The sequence below is a fragment of the Callospermophilus lateralis genome, chromosome 2 (genome assembly GCF_048772815.1).
Source record: "Callospermophilus lateralis isolate mCalLat2 chromosome 2, mCalLat2.hap1, whole genome shotgun sequence".
Classification (NCBI taxonomy): domain Eukaryota; kingdom Metazoa; phylum Chordata; class Mammalia; order Rodentia; family Sciuridae; genus Callospermophilus; species Callospermophilus lateralis.
The window spans coordinates 21214924-21239416 of NC_135306.1; the positions used below are offsets into that span (position 1 = coordinate 21214924).

General features: G+C 34.1%; 1 protein-coding gene across 6 annotated transcripts in view; it reads left to right on the forward strand.

The window, feature by feature from the left end:
• The window catches only part of Ptbp3 (polypyrimidine tract binding protein 3), a 96181-nt gene that overhangs the window by 24107 nt on the left and 47581 nt on the right, over positions 1–24493 (forward strand). For 4 of the 6 annotated variants that reach the window (XM_076845679.2, XM_076845676.2, XM_076845674.2 and 1 more), the window contains 2 exons: positions 6420–6504; positions 18744–18913. In XM_076845679.2, coding sequence (XP_076701794.1) covers positions 6471–6504; positions 18744–18913 — 204 coding nt within the window. In that variant the 5' untranslated portion in view covers positions 6420–6470. Of the gene's footprint in view, positions 1–6419; positions 6505–12527; positions 12656–18743; positions 18914–24493 lie in introns of all 6 variants that reach the window. The other 2 variants (XM_076845678.2, XM_076845675.2) reach the window with 2 other exon arrangements.

Consider the following 24493-nt stretch of genomic DNA (forward strand, 5'->3'; position numbering starts at 1 on the left):
TTCTCCCCATGGACACATTACTTTCTCAGCTTCACTGTGTGGTAGTAGGTATGGTGCATTGTCAACCTGGAAAGCTCACCAGAGCTTTGGTGTTTACAGTTTATATAGGGGCTCCATTATGTGAACATAACTGGTTTCCCACAAGGGTTATCTTTGTCTAAGGTCTCTAGCTGCTCCAGGCATGACCCACAGACCTCTAACTAAATGATGTATAGTCAGCTCTTATACTGAGGACTACCTGGTAACCCAAAGCCCCTAGGCTGGAGAGGAAAAAAAAGGTAGCCCTCTTAGACATGACATTCCAAGAGCTTAGAGATTGCTTCCCAGGAGAAGGCAAAAGCTATACCTCTCTTTGGGCAAGGTTAAATTCTTTGTTACTCAAACACTGAGTCATATTAAAATGAGGCAGTCATGTGCTAATTTTAACAATATTTGGAAGACAGCCTGTAGAGATAAAATGCTTCTTAGTAGTCACTTAGCATACTAATAACTTAAAATTATTCTACATTGTTCTATGGGAATTTGAGGTTTTTTGCAGCTGTTGTAGTTTGGATATTTAGGTGTCCCCCTAAAGCTCTTGTGTGAGGCAACAGAAGAAGATTTAGAGGTGAAGTGATTGTGTTGTGAGAGCTTTAACCCAGTGTCCCCTGATATGGCTGGTAGGGTATGGCTAAAGGAAGTAGGTCATTGGGGTTGTACCTTTGGGGTATATAATTGTTGAGTTGAGCTTAGTTTCTTTCTGCGTCCTGGTGTGATGTCTTGAGCCACCTCTATACTCTTCCACCATGATGTTCAGCTTTATCTTAAGCCCCAAGGAATGGAGCAGCTGTCTATGGACTGAGACCTCTGAAACTGTGAGCCCTAAAATAAACTTTTCCTCTTCTAATTGTTCTTGTGAGGTCTTTTGGTTGCAGCAATGAAAAAAGCTGACTAAAACAGTAGCTTTACTTTTCATGTAATCAAAAATTGTTTTACTCTTGAAGATGTATTCTACAGATAAACTTTTCCCCATATTTTAATTGGTGCATTATAGTTGTACATAATGATGGAATTTGTTGTTACATATTCATACATGACATAATGTAACAATATAATTTGGCCAATATCACTCCCCAGCGCTTCCCTCCTCCCTACTCCCCACCTGCCATCCCTTGGTTGCTTTCCTCTACTGATCTTTTGATTTCCTTTTACTTCTCCAGCTTCTGCAAATGAGAGAAAACATAGGATCCTTGACCTGAATTTGGTTTATTTCAGTTAACACGATGGTCTCAAGTTCCATTCATTTTCCTGAAAATGACATAATTTTTTATGCATAATTAAAATTCCATTGTGTATATATTCCACATTTTCTTTATCCATTCATCCAATGACAGACACCTAGGCTGGTTCCATAGTTTGAACTGTGAATTGTGCTGCTATAAACATGAGTATGCATGTATCACTGTAGTAATTATTCAGGGTAAATACAGATGAGTGGCATAGCTGGGTCATGTTGTGGTTCCATGAATAATCTTTCAAGGAACCTCCATACTGATTTCCATAGTAGTAGTATTAATTTATAGTTTCACCAACAATGTAAAAGTGCTTCTTTTTTCTCCACATCCTCTGCATCATTTATTATTATTTGTATTCTTGGTGACTGCCATTTTTTGATATGAGATGAAATCTCATTGTAGTTTTGGTTTACATTTCTGTAATTGCTAATGATGTTGAACATTTTTCATGCATTTATTGGCTATTTGTATTTGTTCTTTTGAGAAGTGTCTATTTAGTTCATTTACCTATTTATTAATTGGGTTATTTGACTTTTTTTGATGTAAAGTTTTTTTGAGCTCTTTACATGTTCTAGATATTAATTAATGCTCTCTCAGAAGAGTAGTTAGCAAAGATTTTCTCCCATCTACAGATAAAAATACAGGAAAAATGCTGTTCTAAAAGAATTATTGCAACATGATTTATAGCAATAATTTGGAAGCACAGTTACTTAATAATAGGGAAATAGTTACAGATGACATAATTTTTTAAAATAATTGTGAAGACTTTAACAACTTGAAAAACCTATCAGTTGAAAGGGTTATAGAGACACTCATAGATTCATATTGTAACTTCACAAAATGCATAGTAAGGTAAATGAATCATAAAATGAAAAAAATGATTTAAAATCTACAGATAATGAGGTAATTGGATAAGTATGCATAGAGGTTTAAATAAGGATGGTAACGTATAAAAAGGACATTTCCCCCCTTAAAAAAATGTATCACAGTATTCTGGAGAAGAAGTCCTAATGCATAGGAAAATAACATGTTTTGTTTTTATTCTGTTAAGGTTAATCATCAATGAGATTTTAATCTCCCATACAATTCTAAACAAATTAAAAATCAACTCTAGTTATTAAAAATGGATACACATTTTAAGAGTTTGCTACATAAAATGTGAAATTACTGCTTTCAGTTTCTAAGACCGTTTTATCAAACCAAGTCTTTTATAATTTATCTGAGAGAAGGAAATTAAAAAAATATATTAAGGAAATGTTTCCTTTAGAAATTTTGGAAAGTTTTCCATATTGAAAGAATAATTCTCACTTTTAGGTGATTACTTTCCAATATTAATTGCATTGAATATGAGTAACTATTGGCATATATAGCTTTTGAAAAGGATCAAGTAATTATTAAACTTATTGCCAGTGTTTAATGAAACCTATATACTAGAAATAATGATCCTCAGAGCAACTCATCAGAGTGGGTATCATTATGATTCATATAAGTGAGCAAACTGAGTCTTAGAGAGGGTTAAATAATTTGTATAATATAAAGGTAATTTACTTTGTGGAGCCTAAATTCAAACCTAGATTTGATTTACTCTAGAAGACTACATTTTTAACTGCATTACTATTCTGCTCTGTGTTCATTAGGTATCTGTTGTGGTGGTTCTCAGTTGGCTACATATTACAATCAGCTATGGAGCTTTGGAACTGTCTAGGTGTCCAGGTTCTATTGTAGATCTATGGATTAAGAATCTCTGGAGTGAGGGCTGGGGTTGTGGCTCAGCCGCCGAGCACTTGCTTTGCATGTGTGAAACACTGGGTTCGATCCTCAACACCACATAAAAATAAATAAGTGAAATAAAGGTATTGGGTCCAACTATAACCAAAAAATAAATATTTAAAAAAAAATCTCCGAGTGAGACCTAGTGTAGAGCATTTATTTTAAAACTGGACATAAGATTATAATGCACAGCCAAGGCAGAGATTTTTCACCTGACACCACAGGCTGTGATGGAATATAATCTAGTAAAGGTGCAACAATAGAGCTCAAAGTAGCTGAGAAAAAACTTTGTACACATATTTGAAAAAACTCGATACTAATATTATTCATACAGAAAGGATATATTATGTGAACTATACTAAAGTCCTAGAACCACACACATTGTCATGTTGAAAACAAAATTAAGTTGAACCTTTTTACTTTTGGGATGAAAACATTTTCAAGAATGTAGTACCATTGTCTGTGACCAGTAGTGAAGAGATAGTGTTTGAGGCAGAAGACGAGGGTAAAAACAAGCAGCATAAATGCTGATGTACTTGGGGAAAATTATATGGCTGAGAAGGGGATCCAGATTAGAGCTTTTAATTGCTATCACAGTATATTTAGACTTGATTCAATAAATAACAGAAAATAATTTCAGGTTAATGGTTATTATTTATTTGGTAGGAAATTAGGTTACCATTTATCGAATGAGATAGAAATAGAAGAAACATGAATCACTTTTTCTCCAAAAATTAAAAGTATGCATTATGAAGACTGCCATGAACTTTTAAAATTCTTAGCTGGCAGGCCATGGCTGGGACCTGTTTTCACAGCTAAATTTATTTTCTAGAAGTCTTTCAGGTAATCTCAGGTGCATCCAAGAAAGTGCTTTCTTGAACATTTCTTTTTTTCTTTTTTTTTTTTTTTTGAGTTTTTTTTTTTTTTAATGTTAAAATTATAGAAAGTTAATTCCTTACAGCAGGTAATTTATTTAGATGGTAGAAAATTGTTTGCATTTTTTACTTTCTAATCCTTTCCTTTGAAATGTTTGACTTTTGAGGTATTTGTTTATTTATTTATTTTTGTACCAATCTCAGTTTTATTCCTTTAGACAATTTCTTATTTGCCTCTTTCTTGAGTATTGTGTCCCTTTGTATTTAGGAGAGGCTACTATATGAACAAATTTAAAATTATATTATTTTCTGGTGTATGTAGTCTCTCTTCTATAATTATAGTTTCTTTTTTTTTTTTTTTTACCTTACACATAGATTTCCATAAGGAATCCATGTGGTTCTGTTTTGAATATTGTTCATCTTTAAAGCATAGTGTGGGGATGAACAGTGACAGTGAACCGTGGGTGGGTTCAGCACAGGTGTTAGTGATGACTAGTCTAAGAAGCCTCTCAAGCCAGTAGGAGTTCTCTGCCTCAACATGAAATATCTCTTATCTTAGATTATTGTTTTTATTTTACTTTAAAATTTTTAAGCAATTAGAGATTCATAGCAAAGTGTAAAAATACCATAAAAAGGTCCTATGAACACTTCACCAAGTTTCTCAATACTTATGTCTTACAAAATTATGTTATATTATTAAAACAAGGATGGAGACACTGATACAATGCCTTTATATGGCATTTTTATTTCCATATCTATTTTTCAGTTTCATTTTATGGCATATACAGATTCATGTAACTACCACCAAAATCAAGATATAGAACTAGGCTATCACCACTAAGATCTCCTTTATTGGTACCTTTTTAAAATCATATCACCTTCCCCCAAGTGTCTGTACCCACTGCAAATGGTCAATCTGTTTTTCATTTTTATAATTTTGTTATTTTGAGAATATTGTATGAGTAAAATCATATTATTTATTTTGGAGTATGTCTTTTTTTTTTTCTTTTTTTTTGATAGTCCTGGGGCTCAAACCAGGTCTCACCCATGCTAGGCAAACACTCTATCACTGAGCTATATTCCCACCCTTCCAAGAGCATGTCATCTTTTAAGATAACAATTTATGTTTAGTTAAAAAAAAACAAAACAAAAAAACACAAAAACAAAAACCTCAAAATGTACCGTCTCACATTCCTACCAGTTGTGTATTCAAAGAGCCAGATTCTTCCACATCCTTGTCAAGAGTTTGTCACTGTTTTATTTTAGTTCTGATAGGTGTGTGTTGATAAGGTCTTTTTTTCTCTGTATTTTTTTTAATTAGTGATTTATAGTTGTACATAATGGTGGGATTTGTTGTTCAATTTCATGCATGTACACTTATGGTATTAACTTTTATTCAAAGTGGGTTTTTAAAATTTGTAATACTGGACCATTGAACCCAGAGTGCTTTACCACTGGCCTACATACCCAACTTTTTAGATAGACAGATTGCATTTATTGTTTGCTTTCATATGGTGCTAAAGGTGGAAACTAGTGTGCCACACATGCTACGGGAAGACTCTGCCACTGAGCTAAAGCCTCACCCGCCTTTTACATTTTATTGTAATTATAATATTTTGTTGACATTTTAACATACTATTGCCAGAAATAGTGGAAGTGGATTCTAATATCAAACTAACTTGATTTTCAAATGAAACATTGATCTAGCCTCACATGTATGTAGAAAATATATCTATTAGTAACACATACTTTACCAAATTTCTCATACATAAAAACCATGTTGGGTACATTTAGATTTTTACTATATTAAAATTGCAAAAAGTTTTATCTTTCTATATCTCCATGTAGCCAGTGAACTACAAAGTTTGTCTGATAATTATAAGGCTACAAAGCCTACATTTTAGAAATTATCAGGAAGACCTATGCTTTAAGTGAAGTCTTAATCTTTCTCTTTGGGGGAATTGAGATTTTCAGTTTTCTGAATAAAATATTTAAGACATAGTACACATTAGAATTAATGGTTGAAAAATCACTGATTTTAAAGAATTTGTTCAATATAGAAATAAATTGTATTTTGAGTTCTATTTAAAAAATATAGGTATTGAAAAATCAGGATTCTAAGGAGGGCAACAAAAATTACTTGAATGTTTATATATATTATAAAAATAATGTCAGAATGCAACCACCTAAATACAGTTTAGTACTAAAGTAACACATCCTGGGGAACTGGATTTTGGGGGAAAAATGGTTGAAAGATTATACTCCCATTTTTGCAATGGCAGTTGTTTTTTAAAAGCTATTATTAGTCATGTGAATGTGTTATATTTTTTCCTTATCATGTAGTTCACTTCCAAACTTTAGATTTTGTGATGCTCAAGAACTTCTAAATGTCTTCATACTAAAATATTAAGTTAATTAGCTCTTAATATTTTTAGTAGTAAATATAAACCATTATATCTAAAACCTATTTCATTAATTGATGATTGGTTTTGCCTTTCAGCGGGGGTCTGATGAACTTCTTTCTTCTGGTATTATTAACGGATCTTCTACCATGAACAATTCTACTCCTTCTACAGGTGTGTATGGTAAGTTTTAATTTTCTTTTCCAAATATTTTTCTTTTTATGAGTTTTAATTTTTTAATAGTGTTCTTATTTTGCTCATCTTATGAACATGTTGAAGTGATACTGTTTATAATATAAACTAAAAATTTGTTGTATTGAGATACTGCACTGTTTATGTAGATGAAATCACCAGTTATAGCTCTCTTTAAGTTTTAAGGATTTGAATCTAATTTGATAATTCCTTTTTTATTGATTTGTGTTACATAGTTGTGATAAAACTATCATTGATAAGTTTGTGATCCAGAACTATGAGCAAAAGAGCTAGATTTAAGATCTGTGTTGAATGATGATGGACTTGGAATAGAAGTATTAAAACTATAACTCTTGTTTGGTGGGGGTATGCCAAGTATCGAACTCCCAGGATGTGCTCCACCACTGAGCTATTAATACCCTCAGCCTCATGTAGTCTACATACCACACATACTTCATGTAGTCTACATACTATGTACCACAGTCTACATACTTCATATAGACTACATGAGGCACAGGATACCACTTGATTTTAAAACAACTACTTTTGAAATGTGAAGGCTGCAAAATGGGATGGAAGAGTGCAGTACTGGAAAGAGAGGGGGCAATTAAGAGGCCATTTCTGTAATCTTAATAAGGGATGGTAACTTAGTGAAGTGGTGGCAGTGACAATTGTGATGGAGAGCATTGGAGAACTTGTAGAAGGTAAAATTGACAGTAATTGGTAATTAATTGAATGTTTAAGGGATTCTGTCAATGACTTCTAGGTTTTTAGAGTTGGACTTTGATAATTAGATGAGTGGTGTGCTGTTCATTTCTGTCAGAGAATATAGAAGAACATAGTAGGTTCAGATTTGTACATATTGAGTTTGAGGTTCCTGTGGAACATCAAATAGAGATGTCACACAGCAGTGGTTTCCTGATGTCAACAGCACAAGAGAAATTTGGTTCTTGGTATCAAATAATTGACAGTGGAAACCATGGGAATGAAGAAATCTATAAAAAATGGAGTTTTTAAAAAATATATTTTTAGTTGTAGATGGACACAATACCTTTAATTGATTTATTTTTTTATGTGGTGCTGAGGATCAAACTCAGTGCCTCACATGTGAGGCAAGAGCTCTACCACTGAGCTACAACCCCAGTCTCAAAAAGGAGAATTTTTATCCGGATCTTTTTGGGATAATATAGGGAATGAATTGATCTCTCTTTTGTGAGCTGACATGGTTTTTGCGAGAATGAACAGCCTCTACCTGAGGACTCTGTAAGAGAATTGGTCAGTTTTTAATCAGCTAGCAAAAGAATGAAAACAAATTCTAAGAATGCTTGGAATTGATTAACTGTGCTACAGGGCCCCCTCTCCCCGCTATTGATAACCAGGGATCGAATTGGGGGGGTGGGCACTGAGCCACACCTCCAGCTATACACACACACCCACATCCCACACCTTTAATATTAAGACAGGGTGTTGCTAAGTTGCTTAAGGCCTTGCTGAGTTGCTGAGGCAGCTGGCCACCATGGCACAAGGCTGTGATCCTAGTGACTTGGAAGACTGAGGCAGGAGGATCATGAATTCAAAGCCTGCCTCAGCAACCCAGCGAGGTCCTAAGCAACTTGGCCAGACCCTTTCTCTAAATAAAATATAATAAAGGGCTGGGAATGTGGCTTGGGGTTCAGCACCTCTAGGTTCCATATCTGGTTCTAAAAAATAAAAAGTTGCTGACGTGGCTTTGAACTTGCAACCCTCCTGCCTCAGCCTCAAGTCACTGGGCTTATAGTACAGCTTTCTAAAGGACTAAATGGAATGATTTTGTAGGTAGGGTAACAGCAGTGGATTTGTTCATGTGAAAGTATAAACAGATTAATAGTATGGACATTGAGTCTAAAGCATATTTCCTAAAAGTTAAGCTCACAATAGAATTGTTGGGGGTGCTGTTAAGACAGTTGCTAAGTTCACTCTGAGCATTTCTAATTCAGAAGGTCTGGAATGCATCCTGAGAATCTGCAAAATCTAATATTGCCATTTTAGGAATCATATTGAGAACTACTGGATGAAAGAAAGGCTGGCATCTGAAGTTCATAAACCTGATTATCCTCTTTTTTTTTTTTTTTTTTTTAAAGAAAGAGTGAGAGAGAGAGAGAATTTTAATATTTATTCTTTAGTATTTGGCGGACACAACATCTTTGTATGTGGTGCTGAGGATCGAACCCGGGCCGCACGCATGCCAGACGAGCGCGCTACCGCTTGAGCCACATCCCCAGCCCCTGATTATCCTCTTGATCTGGCGGACTTTTAAAAGCTTTTTTGCTTTTACTTCTTAAGGTTAAACTACATCCTGAGTGAGGCCACATATTCTTATTTTAAAACATCTTGTTGGTTATTTATTACTAGGGATTTAACCCAGGGGCGCTTAACCACTGAGCGGCATTCCCTGCCCTTTTTAATATTTTATTTAGAGACAGGGTCTTGCTAAGTTGCTGAGGCTGGCTTTGAACTTTCAATTCACCTCCCTCAGCCTCCTAAACTGCTGGGATTACAGATGTGTGCCACCATGCTAGACCCTCTGGTTATTTTGTCCAGTCATGTTTGTGAACTATTGGATAGACGACCAGAAAGACTCATATTTTGGGTAATGATTTAGTGAGGAAAAATGAGATATGGATGTGAATTTTAACAGTTTTGTGTTTGTTTTGGATTTCTTCTTATATACCCCATTTCACTTTAGGTTTTTTGTGTTTCTAGCTTCAGTAGAGCCTTTTAAGTGGTAAGCCTTCTTAGACTTTGACTAGAAGTGTCTGTTTCATTATCACTATTAAATGGTATTGAATTATAGTTGACTGTTTAAGGTGACTGTTATTTTCTTGTTAAATTTACTATTCTGTTTTTCTTTTGGCTGTCATTACTGAGCCGTCAGACTACCTGTCTAATAGTGTTACTTCTTGCTAGTTCTTTAAAATTTTTTTATTAGAGCATCATAATTATACATAGTGATTGGGTTCATTTTGACAAAATCATACATGCAAGAAATTTGATTTCAAGCCCCTTTCCCTGCTTTTTCCACCCTTCTGCCCTCCCCCTATTCTCCCTTCTCTACTCTATTAAACTTCTTTTCTTCTGCATATACTTAAAAGTGAAATTTCCTCTGGTTTCTTTATATATGAATATGGTATAATTTTGTTAAATTCATTCTATTTGTCTTCCCTAGCTATTTTTAACATTTTTCTCTTTTTATTCTATGGTTTCATTAGCTATATCTAGGTATGGATCACTGGTTCTCAACCCTGTATGTTCCTGAAAATAACTTGGAAACATTGAAAAAAAACCACAGATGCCTTGTCCTATTGCACACCAATTCCAAAATCTATGAGGGTGGGGACCTAAGTAATTTTTTTTTTTTTTTAAACTTTATTGAGGGGCTGGGGATGTGGCTCAAGCAGTAGCACGCTCGCCTGGCATGCGTGCGGCCCAGTTCGATCCTCAGCACCACATACAAAGATGTTGTGTACGCTGAAAACTGAAAAATAAATATTGAAATTCTCTCTCTCCTCTCTCCTTCCCTCCCTCCCTCCCTTCCTCCCTCTCTCCCTCCCTCTCTCCCTCCCCCCCCCTCTGTCTCTCTGTTTCTCTCTCTTTTAAAAAAAAAAAAATTATTAACTTTATTGATGATGCTTCCAAGGTACAGCTAGAGTTGAGGACCATTACTGAAGTCCTTCTTTTGACCTTCTCAGTAATGAGACAATCTCTACAGTTATTTTCTTCTGGAATCCTAGTTAAACCTGTACAGGACCACTTCATTCTGCCCTGATTTGTCTTAATCTGTTTTACATATTTTGTTATCTCTTTCTCTGTATCATTGTGTTTTAGATAATTTTCTTAAAATGGTTTTCTGATTGACTCATCATATGTTTTGCTTTCTCTCATTTGCTGTTTAATTCTTCTAGAGTATTTGATTTCAGGGCTTCTATTTTTTTCTCTTATGTCTATTTGATTCATTTTAAGGTCTACTTAGGGTTTTTTGTTGTTGTTGTTTTTGTTTGGTCGTTTTTTAATGGTACTCTTTTTTTTTTTTTTTCTATGATATTTCTTTTTCCGCCTAATTCTTTAATCATTTAAAGCAAACTTTTTTTGGGGTGGGAGAAGTGGAGGTGCTTGGTTATCAACCAAGGGCTCTGTGCATTCCAGAGGCAAAAGCTATACCAGTGAGCTGCATTCCTAACCCCAAATATGTAGCTTTAAAAGACTTTTTTTTTTTAAATATTTTTTTGTTGTTGATGGACCTTTATTTTATTTATGTGTATGTGGTGCTGAAAATCAAACCCAGTGCCTCACATGCTAGGTAAGTGCTCTACCACTTAGCCACAACCTCAGCCCAGCTTTAGACTTTTTTTAACTTCAGATTTTACAATTATGGGGTTCTTAGGGGTACTAACATTCCTATTTTCTATATAATATATGTTAGTGTTTGCTGATGCTATGTTCTTTCTCTTTGTGTGAGTCAAAGTTTTTGGTTGTGGGAGAGTCTTTACTTGATTTATTTTTTTCTTCTGTGAAAATCTGTGGGGTAATTTTGTGTTTGCTTTGCTAGGTTAGCCACTGTATCATCAGCATCTAACGTCTTCTAATGCGTTTGTTGCTTTGGGGAATTCCTTTCTAAGAAAGGAAGAGAAAATTCAGAATCCAAACATTTATTTATTTAGAATCCTCATTCTCTCTTAGGGGTTCTGATTTGACTTAGGTTAATTTATATATTAATGTAAAATGTTGATTTTTTTTTTTTTTTTTTTTTTTTTTTGGTGTGGTATTGCTTTTCATCTGGGAGAATTACATGTGAGTCCACATTTTTAGATGTTATTTTATTTTTTATTTTTAGAATTTTTTTATATTTATTTTTCAGTTTTCGGCGGACACAGCATCTTTGTTTGCATGTGGTGCTGAGGATCGAACCCGGGCCGCACGCATGCCGGGCGAGCGCGCTACCGCTAGAGCCACATCCCCAGCCCATAGATGTTATTTTATTGAGGTTTTTTTTTTTCAGATGTTATTTTAACTCCAGTGATAGCTCTGCATAAGTTTCATACTTCATTAATCCATATGCTATTTTTAAATGTAATATTAGGAATTAAAAACAGACATTGTTTATGGTATATCCCAGTATTATTATTTCCATTCTGTTTAGTAACAGATTGCTGATTTTTCTTTGGAAACTTTTCTTTTTTTAAAGAGAGCGAGAGAATTTTAATATTTATTTTTTTTTTAGTTTTCGGCGGACACAACATCTTTGTTTGTATGTGGTGCTGAGGATCGAACCCGGGCCGCACGCACGCCAGGCAAGAGTGCTACCGCTTGAGCCACATCTTCAGCCCTTCTTTGGATACTTGCCACCCAGATTAAATAACTACTTTTCTGTCTTATAGCTGGATATGATCATACGGTTAAGTCCTGGCTAATGAGATAAAAAATAGATGTATTACATGGGACTTCAGTGTTATCTCTGCATGGTTATACTACTTTCCCTTTCTTCTATCCTACTGCCTGAAGGAGTTTGTTATGATTTGGATCTATAATGTCCCTGAAATATTCATTTGTTGAAGGCTTAGTCAGCAATGTAGCAATGCTCAGATATGGGGCTTTGGGGAAGTGATTGGACCATGAGGGCTTTAACATCATTAATGGAGTAATTCATTGATAAATTCATAGCTTAATGAATTATTTGGAGGTAGTGAAACTGTGGGTGTTAGGGCCTAGTTGGAGGAAGTAGGTCTTTAGGAGCATGCCTTTGAAGGCAATATCTTGTACCTGGACTCTTCTGTCTCTTTCTCTTTGCTTTTGCAGCCAACATGAGATGAACAGCTTTGTTCCTGTATACCCTCCCCACCATGATGTTCTGTCTCACCTTAGGCACATAGCAATTAGGCCAGCTGACTATGGACTGAAACCTCTTAAACCCGAAGCCAAAATAAATCTTGCCTCCTTTGAGGTTGATTTTTTTTTAATTATTTTTTTTTATTTTTTAGGTGTAGATGGACACAACACAATGCCTTTATTTTTATGTGGTGCTGAGGATCGAACCCGGGTCCCGCCCGTGCTAGGCAAGCGCTCTACCACTGAGCCACAATCCCAGCCCTCCTTTAAGTTTTTTAAGGTATTTTGCTAACACTGAGTTTTGGCTTTTATCTCAGATGATGAGGGTGGAAATGGCTTTATTAGGTTTTAATATTATGTATGCTATTAGGGTTTAGTAGTAATTTCTTATGTTGGATGTGGTGGCGTATGCCTATAATTCCATCTGTTTGGGAGGCAGAGATACTGGGATATTTGTAGTTTGGATTACTAAAATTGTTAAGATGTGAATTTTCCTGAAATAAGAACCTGATTCCAGGGCTGGGGTTGCGGCTCAGTGATAGCGTGCTTGCCTAGCATGCACGAGGCACTGGGTTCGAGTCTCAGCACCACATACAAATAAATAAAAATAAAGGTCCATCAATAAATAAAAAATATTGAAGAAAAAGAACCTGATTTCAAGAATTGCTATAAAACTTTAGAAATGAAGACAATGTGGTAGTGGCAAATGATGGACGTTTAGATTAATTGAACAGAATAGAGTCAGATTGTCTGGTCTGGGGACTTTGGAAGGCCTACAGACTGCAAAGTGTCTTTAGGAAACATTTTGGGATATTTGATGGTAATATCCTACATCTTAATTTTTGTGGTTGTCATATTGGTATACGCATGTCAAAACTCATCAAAATCTACACTTAAGATGTTGATGGATTTTTATTATATCTAAAAGTATACCCTCATAAATTTAATTGTTAAAAAAAAGAATCCATAACATCTAAGGTAGTTTTCCTGACAAATTCCTCCAGTTTTGAAATATCCAGTTTTGAAGTAAGAATATATGAATTTTTTTAAAAATCCACTTCCACATAACCCTTTCAGAACATGACTAACATGTAGTATGCATTTGATAGTTTCTAGTATGTTTTCTGACAGAATACAATAAAATATACAAGTTTTTCCAATGCTTACTTTCATGTTAAAATTGTAGTCTATTCTCTTGTACAGAGAATAATTCTTCAAATTTGTGTGGTTGGTAGATAAAATTTCCTTGTTTCATGTTGGCTTTTCTTAAATTATGGCTATAATTACATACATTCTCCATTTTGAAATTATTTATCAAATCTTCAAATACAAACTTTTTCTGATGATCTAAATGACTTAGACATCTTTTTAGATTTCATATGATAACAATCTCAATTAATTTTGAGCATTTTCTTGATTTTGCCAAATAATGACATCAAGGGAAAAAAAATCATCATTTTGATACCAAAAAAGTAGAAGTGGGGCTGGAGTTGTGGCTTTAAAGCATTAGCACATGCAAGGCACTGGGTTTAATCGATCCTCAGCGCCACATAAAAATAAATAAATAAAGTAAAATAAAGGTATTGTATTCAATTACATATATATGTGGAGTATCATGGTACTTACTTTTAATCCCAGCTGTACTTAGGAAACTGAAGCAGGAGGATCATAAGTTCAAGGCCAGCTTTGGCAATTTAGTGAGACCTGTTTCAATATAAAAGAGCTGGAAATGTAGCTCAGTGGTAGAGTCCCCTGGGTTTAGTCATCAGTTACTGGGGGAAAAACAAAGAAGAAGGTAATTACAAAGTAAAACAACTTGTCTTAAGAATAGCAAGACACATTGTTAATAATATTGTGCTAGACATTCTGACAAACATTTAAAAGACAACTGAAAATTAAACTAATTTTTATAGCATCCCTGTTGTTACGCTCATTTTATGGAAGAAGAACCTTGAGGTTCAGTAATGTCAAGTAACCTGTCTGATTTATAGGCAGCCCAAGTGCTATGCTTTCCTCTTTGCCCTTCCCCTTCCTTAACAGAATCCAGGCACTTCAATCCTATGGATTTTTTTCTTTTTAAAGAGAGAGTGAGAGAGGGAAGGGGAGAGAGAGAGAGAGAGACAGAGACAGACACACACACAGACACACACACACACAACATTGGCAGACACATCTTTGTTTGCATGTGGTGCTGAGGATCGAACCCGGGCCGCATGCATGCCAGGCGAGCGCGCTACCGCTTGAGCCACATCCCCAGCCCCATCTTAAAATGATTTGCAGTAGCATATTTTTGGTAAAGTAGGTCTTCATCTGATATAGTGGAACACAAGTGAAAGCTCAAATAACTTGGTTTTTGGCATTTACATTTTGCAAACTTAGAATTTAAAAAAAAAATATTCCTTCACATTGTTCTTTTGTTATTATTGTTAATCCACATAAGCCTGCTCATACTTTGAAAAATTTTAGTGTCAGTGTCAAGTTATGTAGTCTTTTCTAGGAATTTTAAGACATCCTTCGAGATTTTTGTGGTTTGAAAAAACTAACTTTAGACTATAATGATATTTTTGAGATTCTAATGAGGCAGTTTTTAAACACTGTAAACTAAAGGACATGTATTGGTATTGGAAACTTGTCAGTTTTTAGAATAGGTTAAGACATGATAAACTTTTTGAGTTAGGTTGATATGATACTGAATCCTAGGAACATGGGACTGGGCTCACAGGAAATGAGACAAGATCAAAAGTTGAGGTTGGTGATATTGAGAGTGAAAATGGAAGTTGGGGCTGGGGTTGTGGCTCAGTGGTAGTGCGCTTGCCTAGCATATGTGAGGCACTGTGTTTGATTCTCGGCACCACATACAAATAAATAAAATAAAGGTCCATCAACAACTAAAAAATATTAAAAAAAAGAAAATGGAAGCATGTAATCATTGGTGATTTTTGAGGGGAAAAAGGTGAATTTCTTGGTACTTGATGAAATAGAGGAGAAGGAATCCTTTGTTCCCAGATTAATTGATCTAAAAAATATTTGAGTCTCATTCATAATCTGACTGCCGCATTTACTGTATGAAGACTATATGGACTACTAAGTATTGGTGCTGGATAAGATGCTACATACATTTACAGAGAGAATTTGGGAGCAAGTGCTGTGAACACATTGAGTTCTGTGCCATACATGTGGGTACAATCTATCGTATATGATTTTTATGTGGTTCTCATGAAATTTTTAAATTTAGGATCAGAGATATTATTCTGGGTGTTTGAAAAGAAATTTTTCCTCCAAATAGTGGCAGATATGGCATTTTTATTATAAAGCATTGTAATGGAACTTTTGGCTTTTAAATAATTTATATGAAGTCTTACATGATGCTATTTCTGGAAAAAATTCTGAATCTTTTCTACATAAACTTTAGTATTCCTTACAGGCTTGTTGGTTCTACTTATGTCAATGTTCAAACCAATAGGATTTAAACAAAACTTAGCTATGTGCTAGGATAATGAATTTATTTTATACCAGCATTTTTCAAACTTCAGAGTGAATCATAATTATATGGAGGACATTTTTAAATGTAGAAGGCTGGGTACCAGCCCTGAACTTTCTGATGAAGTAAGTCTGGTATGGTGTTGAAACTTTGCATCTTTGAGAAGGTGGCACTTACGTTAAGATTTACTGTAATAATGAATCCAGAATAGTAGTGTATGTCTATAAACAAGCAATTTGGAAGGCTGAAGCAGGAGGGTCACAAGTTCAAGGGCAGCCTCAACAATTTAATAAGTTAGGAAGAGCCTTTCTCAAAACAAAAAATAAAAAGGGCTGTGGACTTAGCTCAGTGGTAAAGCATTCCTGGGTTCAATCCCAGATACCAAAAAATAAACGAACTACTGTAATAATGAATAGGATTCTTATATATCAATAAATGAATTAAATAATAAATTAATAAAACGTTTAATGCCTAAGAAATGAGTTTAATTTTCATAAACAGCTCAAATTCAGATCTTAGATGTGATAAATATAAATTTTTTTCATAATCTTTCCTAAAATTTATTTTATAGTTATTTGTTTGTAAATATTGAACAAATTAGAAAAACAATTTAAAGCCATAAATATTGTTCTCTATTCATAACAAAAATTTGAGTGTTTAGAGGTACCCTAATTAAAATGGGGATGCTTTCAGAGAAGTGCATTATAGGCTATTTCATCATTATTAAGGGAACGTCATAGTGTGTATACTTACACAGATCTACATGGTATGGGTTACTTACTACATACCTAGGATATATGGTTTAGCTCATTATCTTTAGCTACAAATATGTGTAGCACATTACAGTACTGAATACTGCAGGCATTTGTAGCACAATGGTATTGTGTACCTGAACGTAGAAAAGATATACTTGTATAGGGCACTTTCCCTGAATGGAGATTGTGACATGACCCACCCAATAATCTTTTCGAGAATTGGTGGTAGAGCTACAACATTGGTGGATTGCTGTGTTGGTGAGAAGCACAGGTCCTGGCTCACAGGTCCTGAGACTGCCATGCTAGCTGGGGCAAGCCAGAGCATGCCCACCTGACACCTCCCCTGGATCCCTGAGCCTGCACCATCTGGGATTACAGATGAGCTGTGAAAAAGTGGAAGTGGAACAGACTTGAATGGAAGTTCTGACTCAAGAGTTAACCAACAGCATTAATATTTTTTCCAAAATTTAATTAGCATAAATTTGGACCAATAGCATTCATCCAAGTGCTCTATACTCTATAAACTACTAGACTAACATTTAGGTGGTAATCCCTGTCTGGTCTTCTTTGGTCCTGCAGGAGTTCTTTTTTTACATATACTTGAATAAATTCTATTATACTCACTCATCTTTGTGTGTGGATTTCATTCTTCAAATTCACAAGATAAGAACCTAGAAAGAAGAAATTGATAGTGAGCTGCTGGGGTCTGTTTCAACACTGGAAGGCATAGCTTGTCATTAAGAGCTACATCATGTATCTCAGATGCCGATACCTGCAGTTTCAGCAGACTACCTGCCAGTGGAAATAGCTTCTGCCTTCAGCTATAAATATGTATAGCACCATTACTATACTGAATACTACAGGCATTTGTAATACAATGGTATTTCTGTTCCTAAACATAGAAAAGATGTTTAGGCATTTATCCCAAATGGAGATTGCGGGTCTGAAGGTACTCTGAATGAATCAGTGAGTAAAAAGTGAATGTAAAGGCCTAAAACATTATTGTACACTAATGTACCTTTGTGAACATGGTACATTTAGGGTCTGCCAAATATGTAAAAAAAATAATAATTTTTTTCAATAATAAATTAACCTTAGATTACTATAACATTTTCTTTATAAATTTTAGCTTTTTTTTTAAAAGCGTTTGATTCATTGTATAGGCCCATTGTTTAGCTGTACAAAAATATTTTTCTTAATTTACTTATTTGATGGGATTTTTATATTTTTTAAAAGTTTTTCTTTTTATTTTACTTAATGTAAGGGTCAGGATCTTCAATTTCATTGTCTTCCACTTCCACATCTTGTCCCACTGAAAGGTCTTCATGGGTAGTAACATGGAACCTTCATCTCATGGTAACAGTGCCTTCTTTTAGAATACTTTCTAAAAGACCTGCCTGTGGCTGTTTTACAGTTAACTTTTTGTTTTGTTTTTATAAGTATAAAGAGTATACCCCTAAATGATGATAAAATTATAATCTATGTAAATCAGTAAGTCATTTATTGTTACAAGTATTATCTACTGTATATAATAGTATGTGATATACTTTTACATGACTGGAAGCACAGTAGGTTTGTTTACACTAGCATCACTACAATCATGAATAATGGATTGTTACAATGTCACTAGGTGATAGAGATATTTTAGCTCCCTTATGATCTTATGAGATCATAAGCCTGTTTGTGGTCCATTTCTTGACAGAAGAGTCATCATTATGTGGCGCATGACTGTATTTGAAATGATGTATTTCATTTATACTAATACTTTTTCTTGAGGTTAAAGTTGAAGTCAGGGAGCATACCTGTTATCTTAGCCACTCAAGAGGCTGAGGCAAGAGAATCTAAAGTTCCAGGCCAGTTAGGGCAGCTTAGTTAGATGCTGTCTTTAGATATAAAGAGTTGGAAAGAAATGGCTTAATACTCACAGTGGAAAAAAAAAAAAAAAAAAACTGGAAAAAAGACTCATAGAAATGTGGTTGATTTTGTTTCCCCTTCTTTTCTCCCCCACATCAATGCCTATAGTTTTCTGAATTTCACATTCTAAACTTCTAGAGGATCAATTGTGACAATATAGTTGATGTAGTATATCAACCATATTAGTTTTAGTAATTTTTAAAAATCTTGTTTTTTAGCTAATGGGAATGACAACAAGAAATTTAAAGGAGATAGACCTCCCTGTTCACCTTCCCGTGTTCTTCATCTTCGCAAAATTCCATGTGATGTCACCGAAGCAGAGGTCATATCATTAGGTCTACCATTTGGCAAAGTAACTAATCTTTTGATGTTGAAAGGAAAAAGCCAGGTATGTAATATTTAAAGAGTAACAGAATGATTATCTCTGGGTATATTACAGATAATTTTTCAACTTTTCTTATTTTCTAAATTTCATGATCATTAATTTTTAAGGTAGAAGGGTTTTTTGGGGGGGTATACCAGGAATCAGCAAATATTAATGCAAAAATAATAGTATTTATCACTTGTTGATTTGTAAACATTTTCCTTCCTAACAAGAAATATTTTTGTATTTTATTCATAACATGGTTTATGAAAACATCCTGTGATTACTAGAAGACTCTGATAGAGAGGATATAAATCACACCATATTTGACAAAGAATGATGAAGTTTCCCAAAATCTAGATAGAAATGTATAGTATTGTCACAAGACAAAATTACAATGATTTTTAAGGTCTAATTGACTTTTATGTGAGATGTTAGAATTAATTAATACTTAATTCTATAAAATAGTATGAGTGTTAAGCTGCACATGATAGAATGGTTAGCATTTTTAAGGTGGGAAACAACACTTTCTTACAAAGTGGATTATTGTAAGAGTTAAAGCAGAGGGTAAACATGTTTGGGTAGAATGAGCTCATGCTAATTGGTTGCTGTGAACCTTCTGTTAAAAACTTGTAATTTTGGATGCTGGGGATATAGCTCAGTTGGTATAGAGTGCTTGCCTTGCATGCACAAGGCCCTGGGTTCGATCCCTAACACCAAAACAAACTTGTTATTTTGGAAATTTATCTACCTAATATGAGTTGACTCTTCTGGGCCTTGTGTAGGAGGCTAGTACAAAACAATGACTTTCTGTAAACTCATTTAAGAGTATGTATATTCAGTTGTAGAATTAATATGTAATTTATTTAATAATTTGAGGGAGATATAAGAGAGGCTTCATTTGATAAGTTAATAGGGTTTTTTTTTAATTAGTTGTATTTTAACTAATACACAATAATACAAAAATTGGCACCGAGAGTGTATGCAGCTCAGAGAGTGGCTTGCCTAGCATGTACAAAAGCTGTAGGTTTTGGTTCTCAGCCCTGCACTTAAAAAAATTCTATATACGCACACACACACATATACACACACATACATATATATGGTATATAAGAATCATACATATTTATGGGGTACCATGTGATTTTTGGTACATGTACATGTTGTGTGTTGTTTAAATCAGATTAAGCATATTTCCTGATTGATCATTTCTTTATGGTGAAAACATTTAAAATCATTTCTTCTAGCTTTTTGAAATATACTGCACATTATCATTATCTGTAGTCACCCTACTGTTCAATATAGCACACCAGAACTTCTTATTTTTACTTACAATAACTTAATACCCACTGATCAGCCTTTCCCTATGCCTTCTTCCCCTATACTCTCCACCTTCTGTTAACCACTGTTCCACTCAGCTTGTGAGTTCAGTTTTTTATATTCCACAAGATCATTCAGTACTTGTTTTCTGTGCCTGGTGTATTTCATTTAACATAATGATTTCTAGTTCCATCTGTGTTGTCACGAATGGCAGAATTTCATTCTTTTTTATGGCTAGATGGTATTCCATTATGTATGTTTCACATTTTCTTTATACATCCATCCTTTGATGGATGCTTTGGTTATTTCTATTTCTTGACTATTGTGAATAGTGCTGCAATAAACATGGAAGTGCAGATGTCTTTGACATACGGGTTTCCTTTCCTTTGGATATATACTCAGTAGTGGGATTGCTAGATCATATGATAGTTCTGTTTTTAATTTTTAAAGTAATCTCTATACTGATTTCCATAATGAGTGTGCTAATTTACATTCCAACCAACAAGTGTACAGGCATTCTCTTTTCTCCACATTCTTGCCAGCACTTGTTATTTTTTGATAATGGAGTGCGGTAACCTAGCCTCTCATTTTTTTTTCAGTTTGCATTTCTTTGATGTTGAATTTTTTTAATATATATATATATATATATATATATATATATATATATATATATTTAGTTGTGGTTGGACACAATATCTTTTATTTTTTTATTTTTATATGGTGCTGAGGCTCGAACCCAGGCCCCTGCACGTGCTAGGTGAGCACTGTACCACTGAGCCACAACCTCAGCCCTGATGTTGAACATTCTTAAGATACTTTTGGCTATTCGTATGTCTCCTTCTTAGATATATCTGTTTAGGTCTATTGTCAATTACTTAATTTTTTTCTTTTTTGCTGTTGCATTTTTGGAGTTCCTTATATATTATAGATATTGTTGATAATTTCCTTTGCTTTGCAGATGCTTTTTAAAAATTTGATCTAATCTCATTTGTCTGATTTTTGCTTTTTTGGATTATAACCCAAAATTTTTTGCCTGTTTCAATGTCCTGAAAAAAATAAGTTTTTCTGAAAATAACTAAGAAAATTTAATTCTCTCATGACCATAACAAAAATATAATACTTGTTATATTGATTTGAATGATTGTGTGCTTTCTTGTTCCAAAATGAGACCTCACTGGGATGTATTCTTTAGTTCTTTCCACTTTTTTGATTATCCTGAAAGTCTTTAGTGCTAAGCATTATTATAGAGAAGAGGCATGGAATCTAGACTATAAAATTTATAGTACATTGTCACTGTTGTTTCTTTTTGTAAATAAAAGTTTTAGAAGCATGACTACACTTATAAATAAATTAGAGCCATCTGCGGTATTGAACACCTATAATCCCAGCGACTCAGGAAGCTGAAGCAGAAGGATTGTAAGTTGAAAGCCAGCCTCAGTAACTTGGTGAGGCCCTAAGCAATTGAGCAAGAATCTGTCTCTAAGTAAAATACATAAAGGGCTGGGGATGAGGCTCAGTAGTTAAGTGTCCCTGGGTTTAATTCCTGGTACCTAAAAAATAAACAGTCAAGTGTGGGTATGAAAGTGATTGGATCATGTCTGATTCAGTCCTTCTCTAATAAACTGCTTGATTAATATCCCCACTTAATTCAGATGAGGTTACTAAGATTCAGAGAGGTTACAAACATGCTCTCATATGTATTCTTCATGTGTGCACATTTCTTACATCTATTGGAGACTAGTACATGGGGTCTTAAATCTTTATTATTTAATAAGAGTTAAACAAGAGTTGCTACTGCTGGGAACCCTGTGGTCTGTGTGATTTGAAAAAAGCAATCATCATCTCTAATATTGGTTGTGATAGGCAGTAGGCAAGGTCACAATTGTTTTTTCTTGTCTTTACTGTTTAATCTGGGGTTTATCTGTAAGCTAACTGTACCTGTTACTTTTTTCTTAAATCATAAATCCTGTTTAGAAAATACCTATTTAGTAATATACTTCATCATTACTGAGCCAATTATGGTCTATAACCTTTCCCAGAGCATTTGGAATGATGGGGGAAGAGAGGGGCTATTTTAAGTCCTCCGGGCAATGACTTTTAGTTGTCTCTCCACCCCACATGATGAAGACTGAATTCTTTGACTAGATACTTTGGAAAATCTTAAATGATTACTGAATTTCATGTGAGAAATTTATTTTTACATATAAAAGTCTAGATTCTGAATACTCTAGGGGAAAAAAAAAAACCCTTCCTATGACAAGACTCACATATTCCAAAGACATTGTTAAACTTTTCCTTTATGTGACTGATGTTAGAGATTGAACTATTTCTTAACATCATCAAAGAGTTAGTAAAAATATACTTTCTTCCCTTATGGAGAATATTATTGGAATAATGTTTACAAATTCTTTATTGAATGGCGATTAAAAACCAGGTAGAAACTATTGCCATAGCTTTTTTTCTTTTTTAAAAAAATTTTTAAAATTTTATTTATTCTAATAAGTTATATGAGATGGCAGAGTACAGTTCAATTCATGTTTCACAAATAGAACACAACTTTTCATGTCTCTGGTTGAATACAAAGTAGAGTCACACCATGTGTGTTTCCATACATGTACTTAGGGTAATGATGTCCATCTCATTCCACCATCTTTCTCACCCCTATGCTCCCCTTCTCTTCTCTATCCTTTGACCTATCTAAAGTTCATCTATTCCTCCCATGCTCCCTCCTCATCCCCATTATGAATCAGCATCTTTATATCAGAGAAGACACTTGGCATTTGGTTTTTTGGGATTGGCTTACTTCACTTAGCATTATATTCTCCAACTCCCATTTTCCTGCAAATGCTTTGATTTTATTCTCTTTTATTTCTGAGTAATATTCCATTGTGTATATATATCACATTTTCTTTATCCATTCATCTACTGAAGGGTACCTAGGTTGTATCCACAATTTAGGTATTGTGAATTGTGCTGCAATAAACATTGATGTGGCTGTGTCCCAGCAATATGCTGCTTTTAAGTTTTTTTGTTATAAATCCAGGAGTGAGATAGCTGGGTCAAAAGGTGGTTCCATTCCACCTTTTCAAAGGAATCTCCATACTGCTTTCCATATTGGCTGTACCATTTTGCAGTCCCAACAGCAGTGTATGAGTGTGCCTTTTTCCCCACATCCTCGCTAACACTTACTGTTATTTGTATTCTTAATAGGTGCCATTCTAACTGGAGTGAAATAAAATATTAGTTTTGATTTGCATTTATCTAATTGCTAGAGAGGTTGAACACTTTTTCATATATTTGTTGATTGATTGTATATCACTGAGAAGTATCTGTTCAGTTCCTTGGCCATTTATTGATTGGATTATTTGTTTTTTTGGTGTTAAGATTTTTGAGTTCTTTATATATACTAGAGATTAGTGCTCTATCTGATGTATGTGTGGTAAAAATTTGCTCCCAAGCTGTAGGCTCTCTGTTCACCTCACTGATTTTTTTTTTTTTTTTTTTTTTTTTTTTTTTTTTTTGCTGAGAAGAAGCTTTGGAGTTTGAATCCCAGCTTTTTTTTTTTTTAAAGGAAAAATAATCATTTTTATACTCCTGTCTTATAAATATTAGAAGAAGTCTATTACCGATACTTTAAAGAATATCATGGACATTTTATATCTTTTAGATGTATAAAGACTTGAAGCCACTTTTCTCTCTTTAAGATAATGGAATTTTATGTTTATTGTGAATTGATTCCTTGACTTGTGATATTTGATTCACCCTCATGGGCTTACATAACTACCTCTTGGGAAATTATTGTTAATTTGAAACATCTAATTGGTTCAGTTGTGACATTTGGTTGATACCATTATACATCATATTTAACATTTATATAGTTGATATTCCTTTACTGGACTTCATATGAAAACATCTGACAGTTAAGATAACTATAAACGAAGGCATAGTTGGATTTATAGATATTTGCCATTTTCTGTGTTCAGTAAATTTTATTGTTAATAAATGTATATTTTATAAATTTTAAGTGTTTTATACATAAGTTGAAGTGGTTGCTGTGTGCTTGCTAATTAAATGTTTTATAGTGAAAAAATAGTTGGGTTATCTAACTAAAGGTTTGTGTTGATTTTGATCAGTAGTAATTTATTATGATGCCACACAAGAAATATATGTAACATACAGATGTGTAGATATAGTGTTTATGTGTGTGCATGTGTATACGCATATAATATAAATATATAAAATAGGGAAAAGAACTCTGAATACTTAATGTAACTTTTGCTTCAA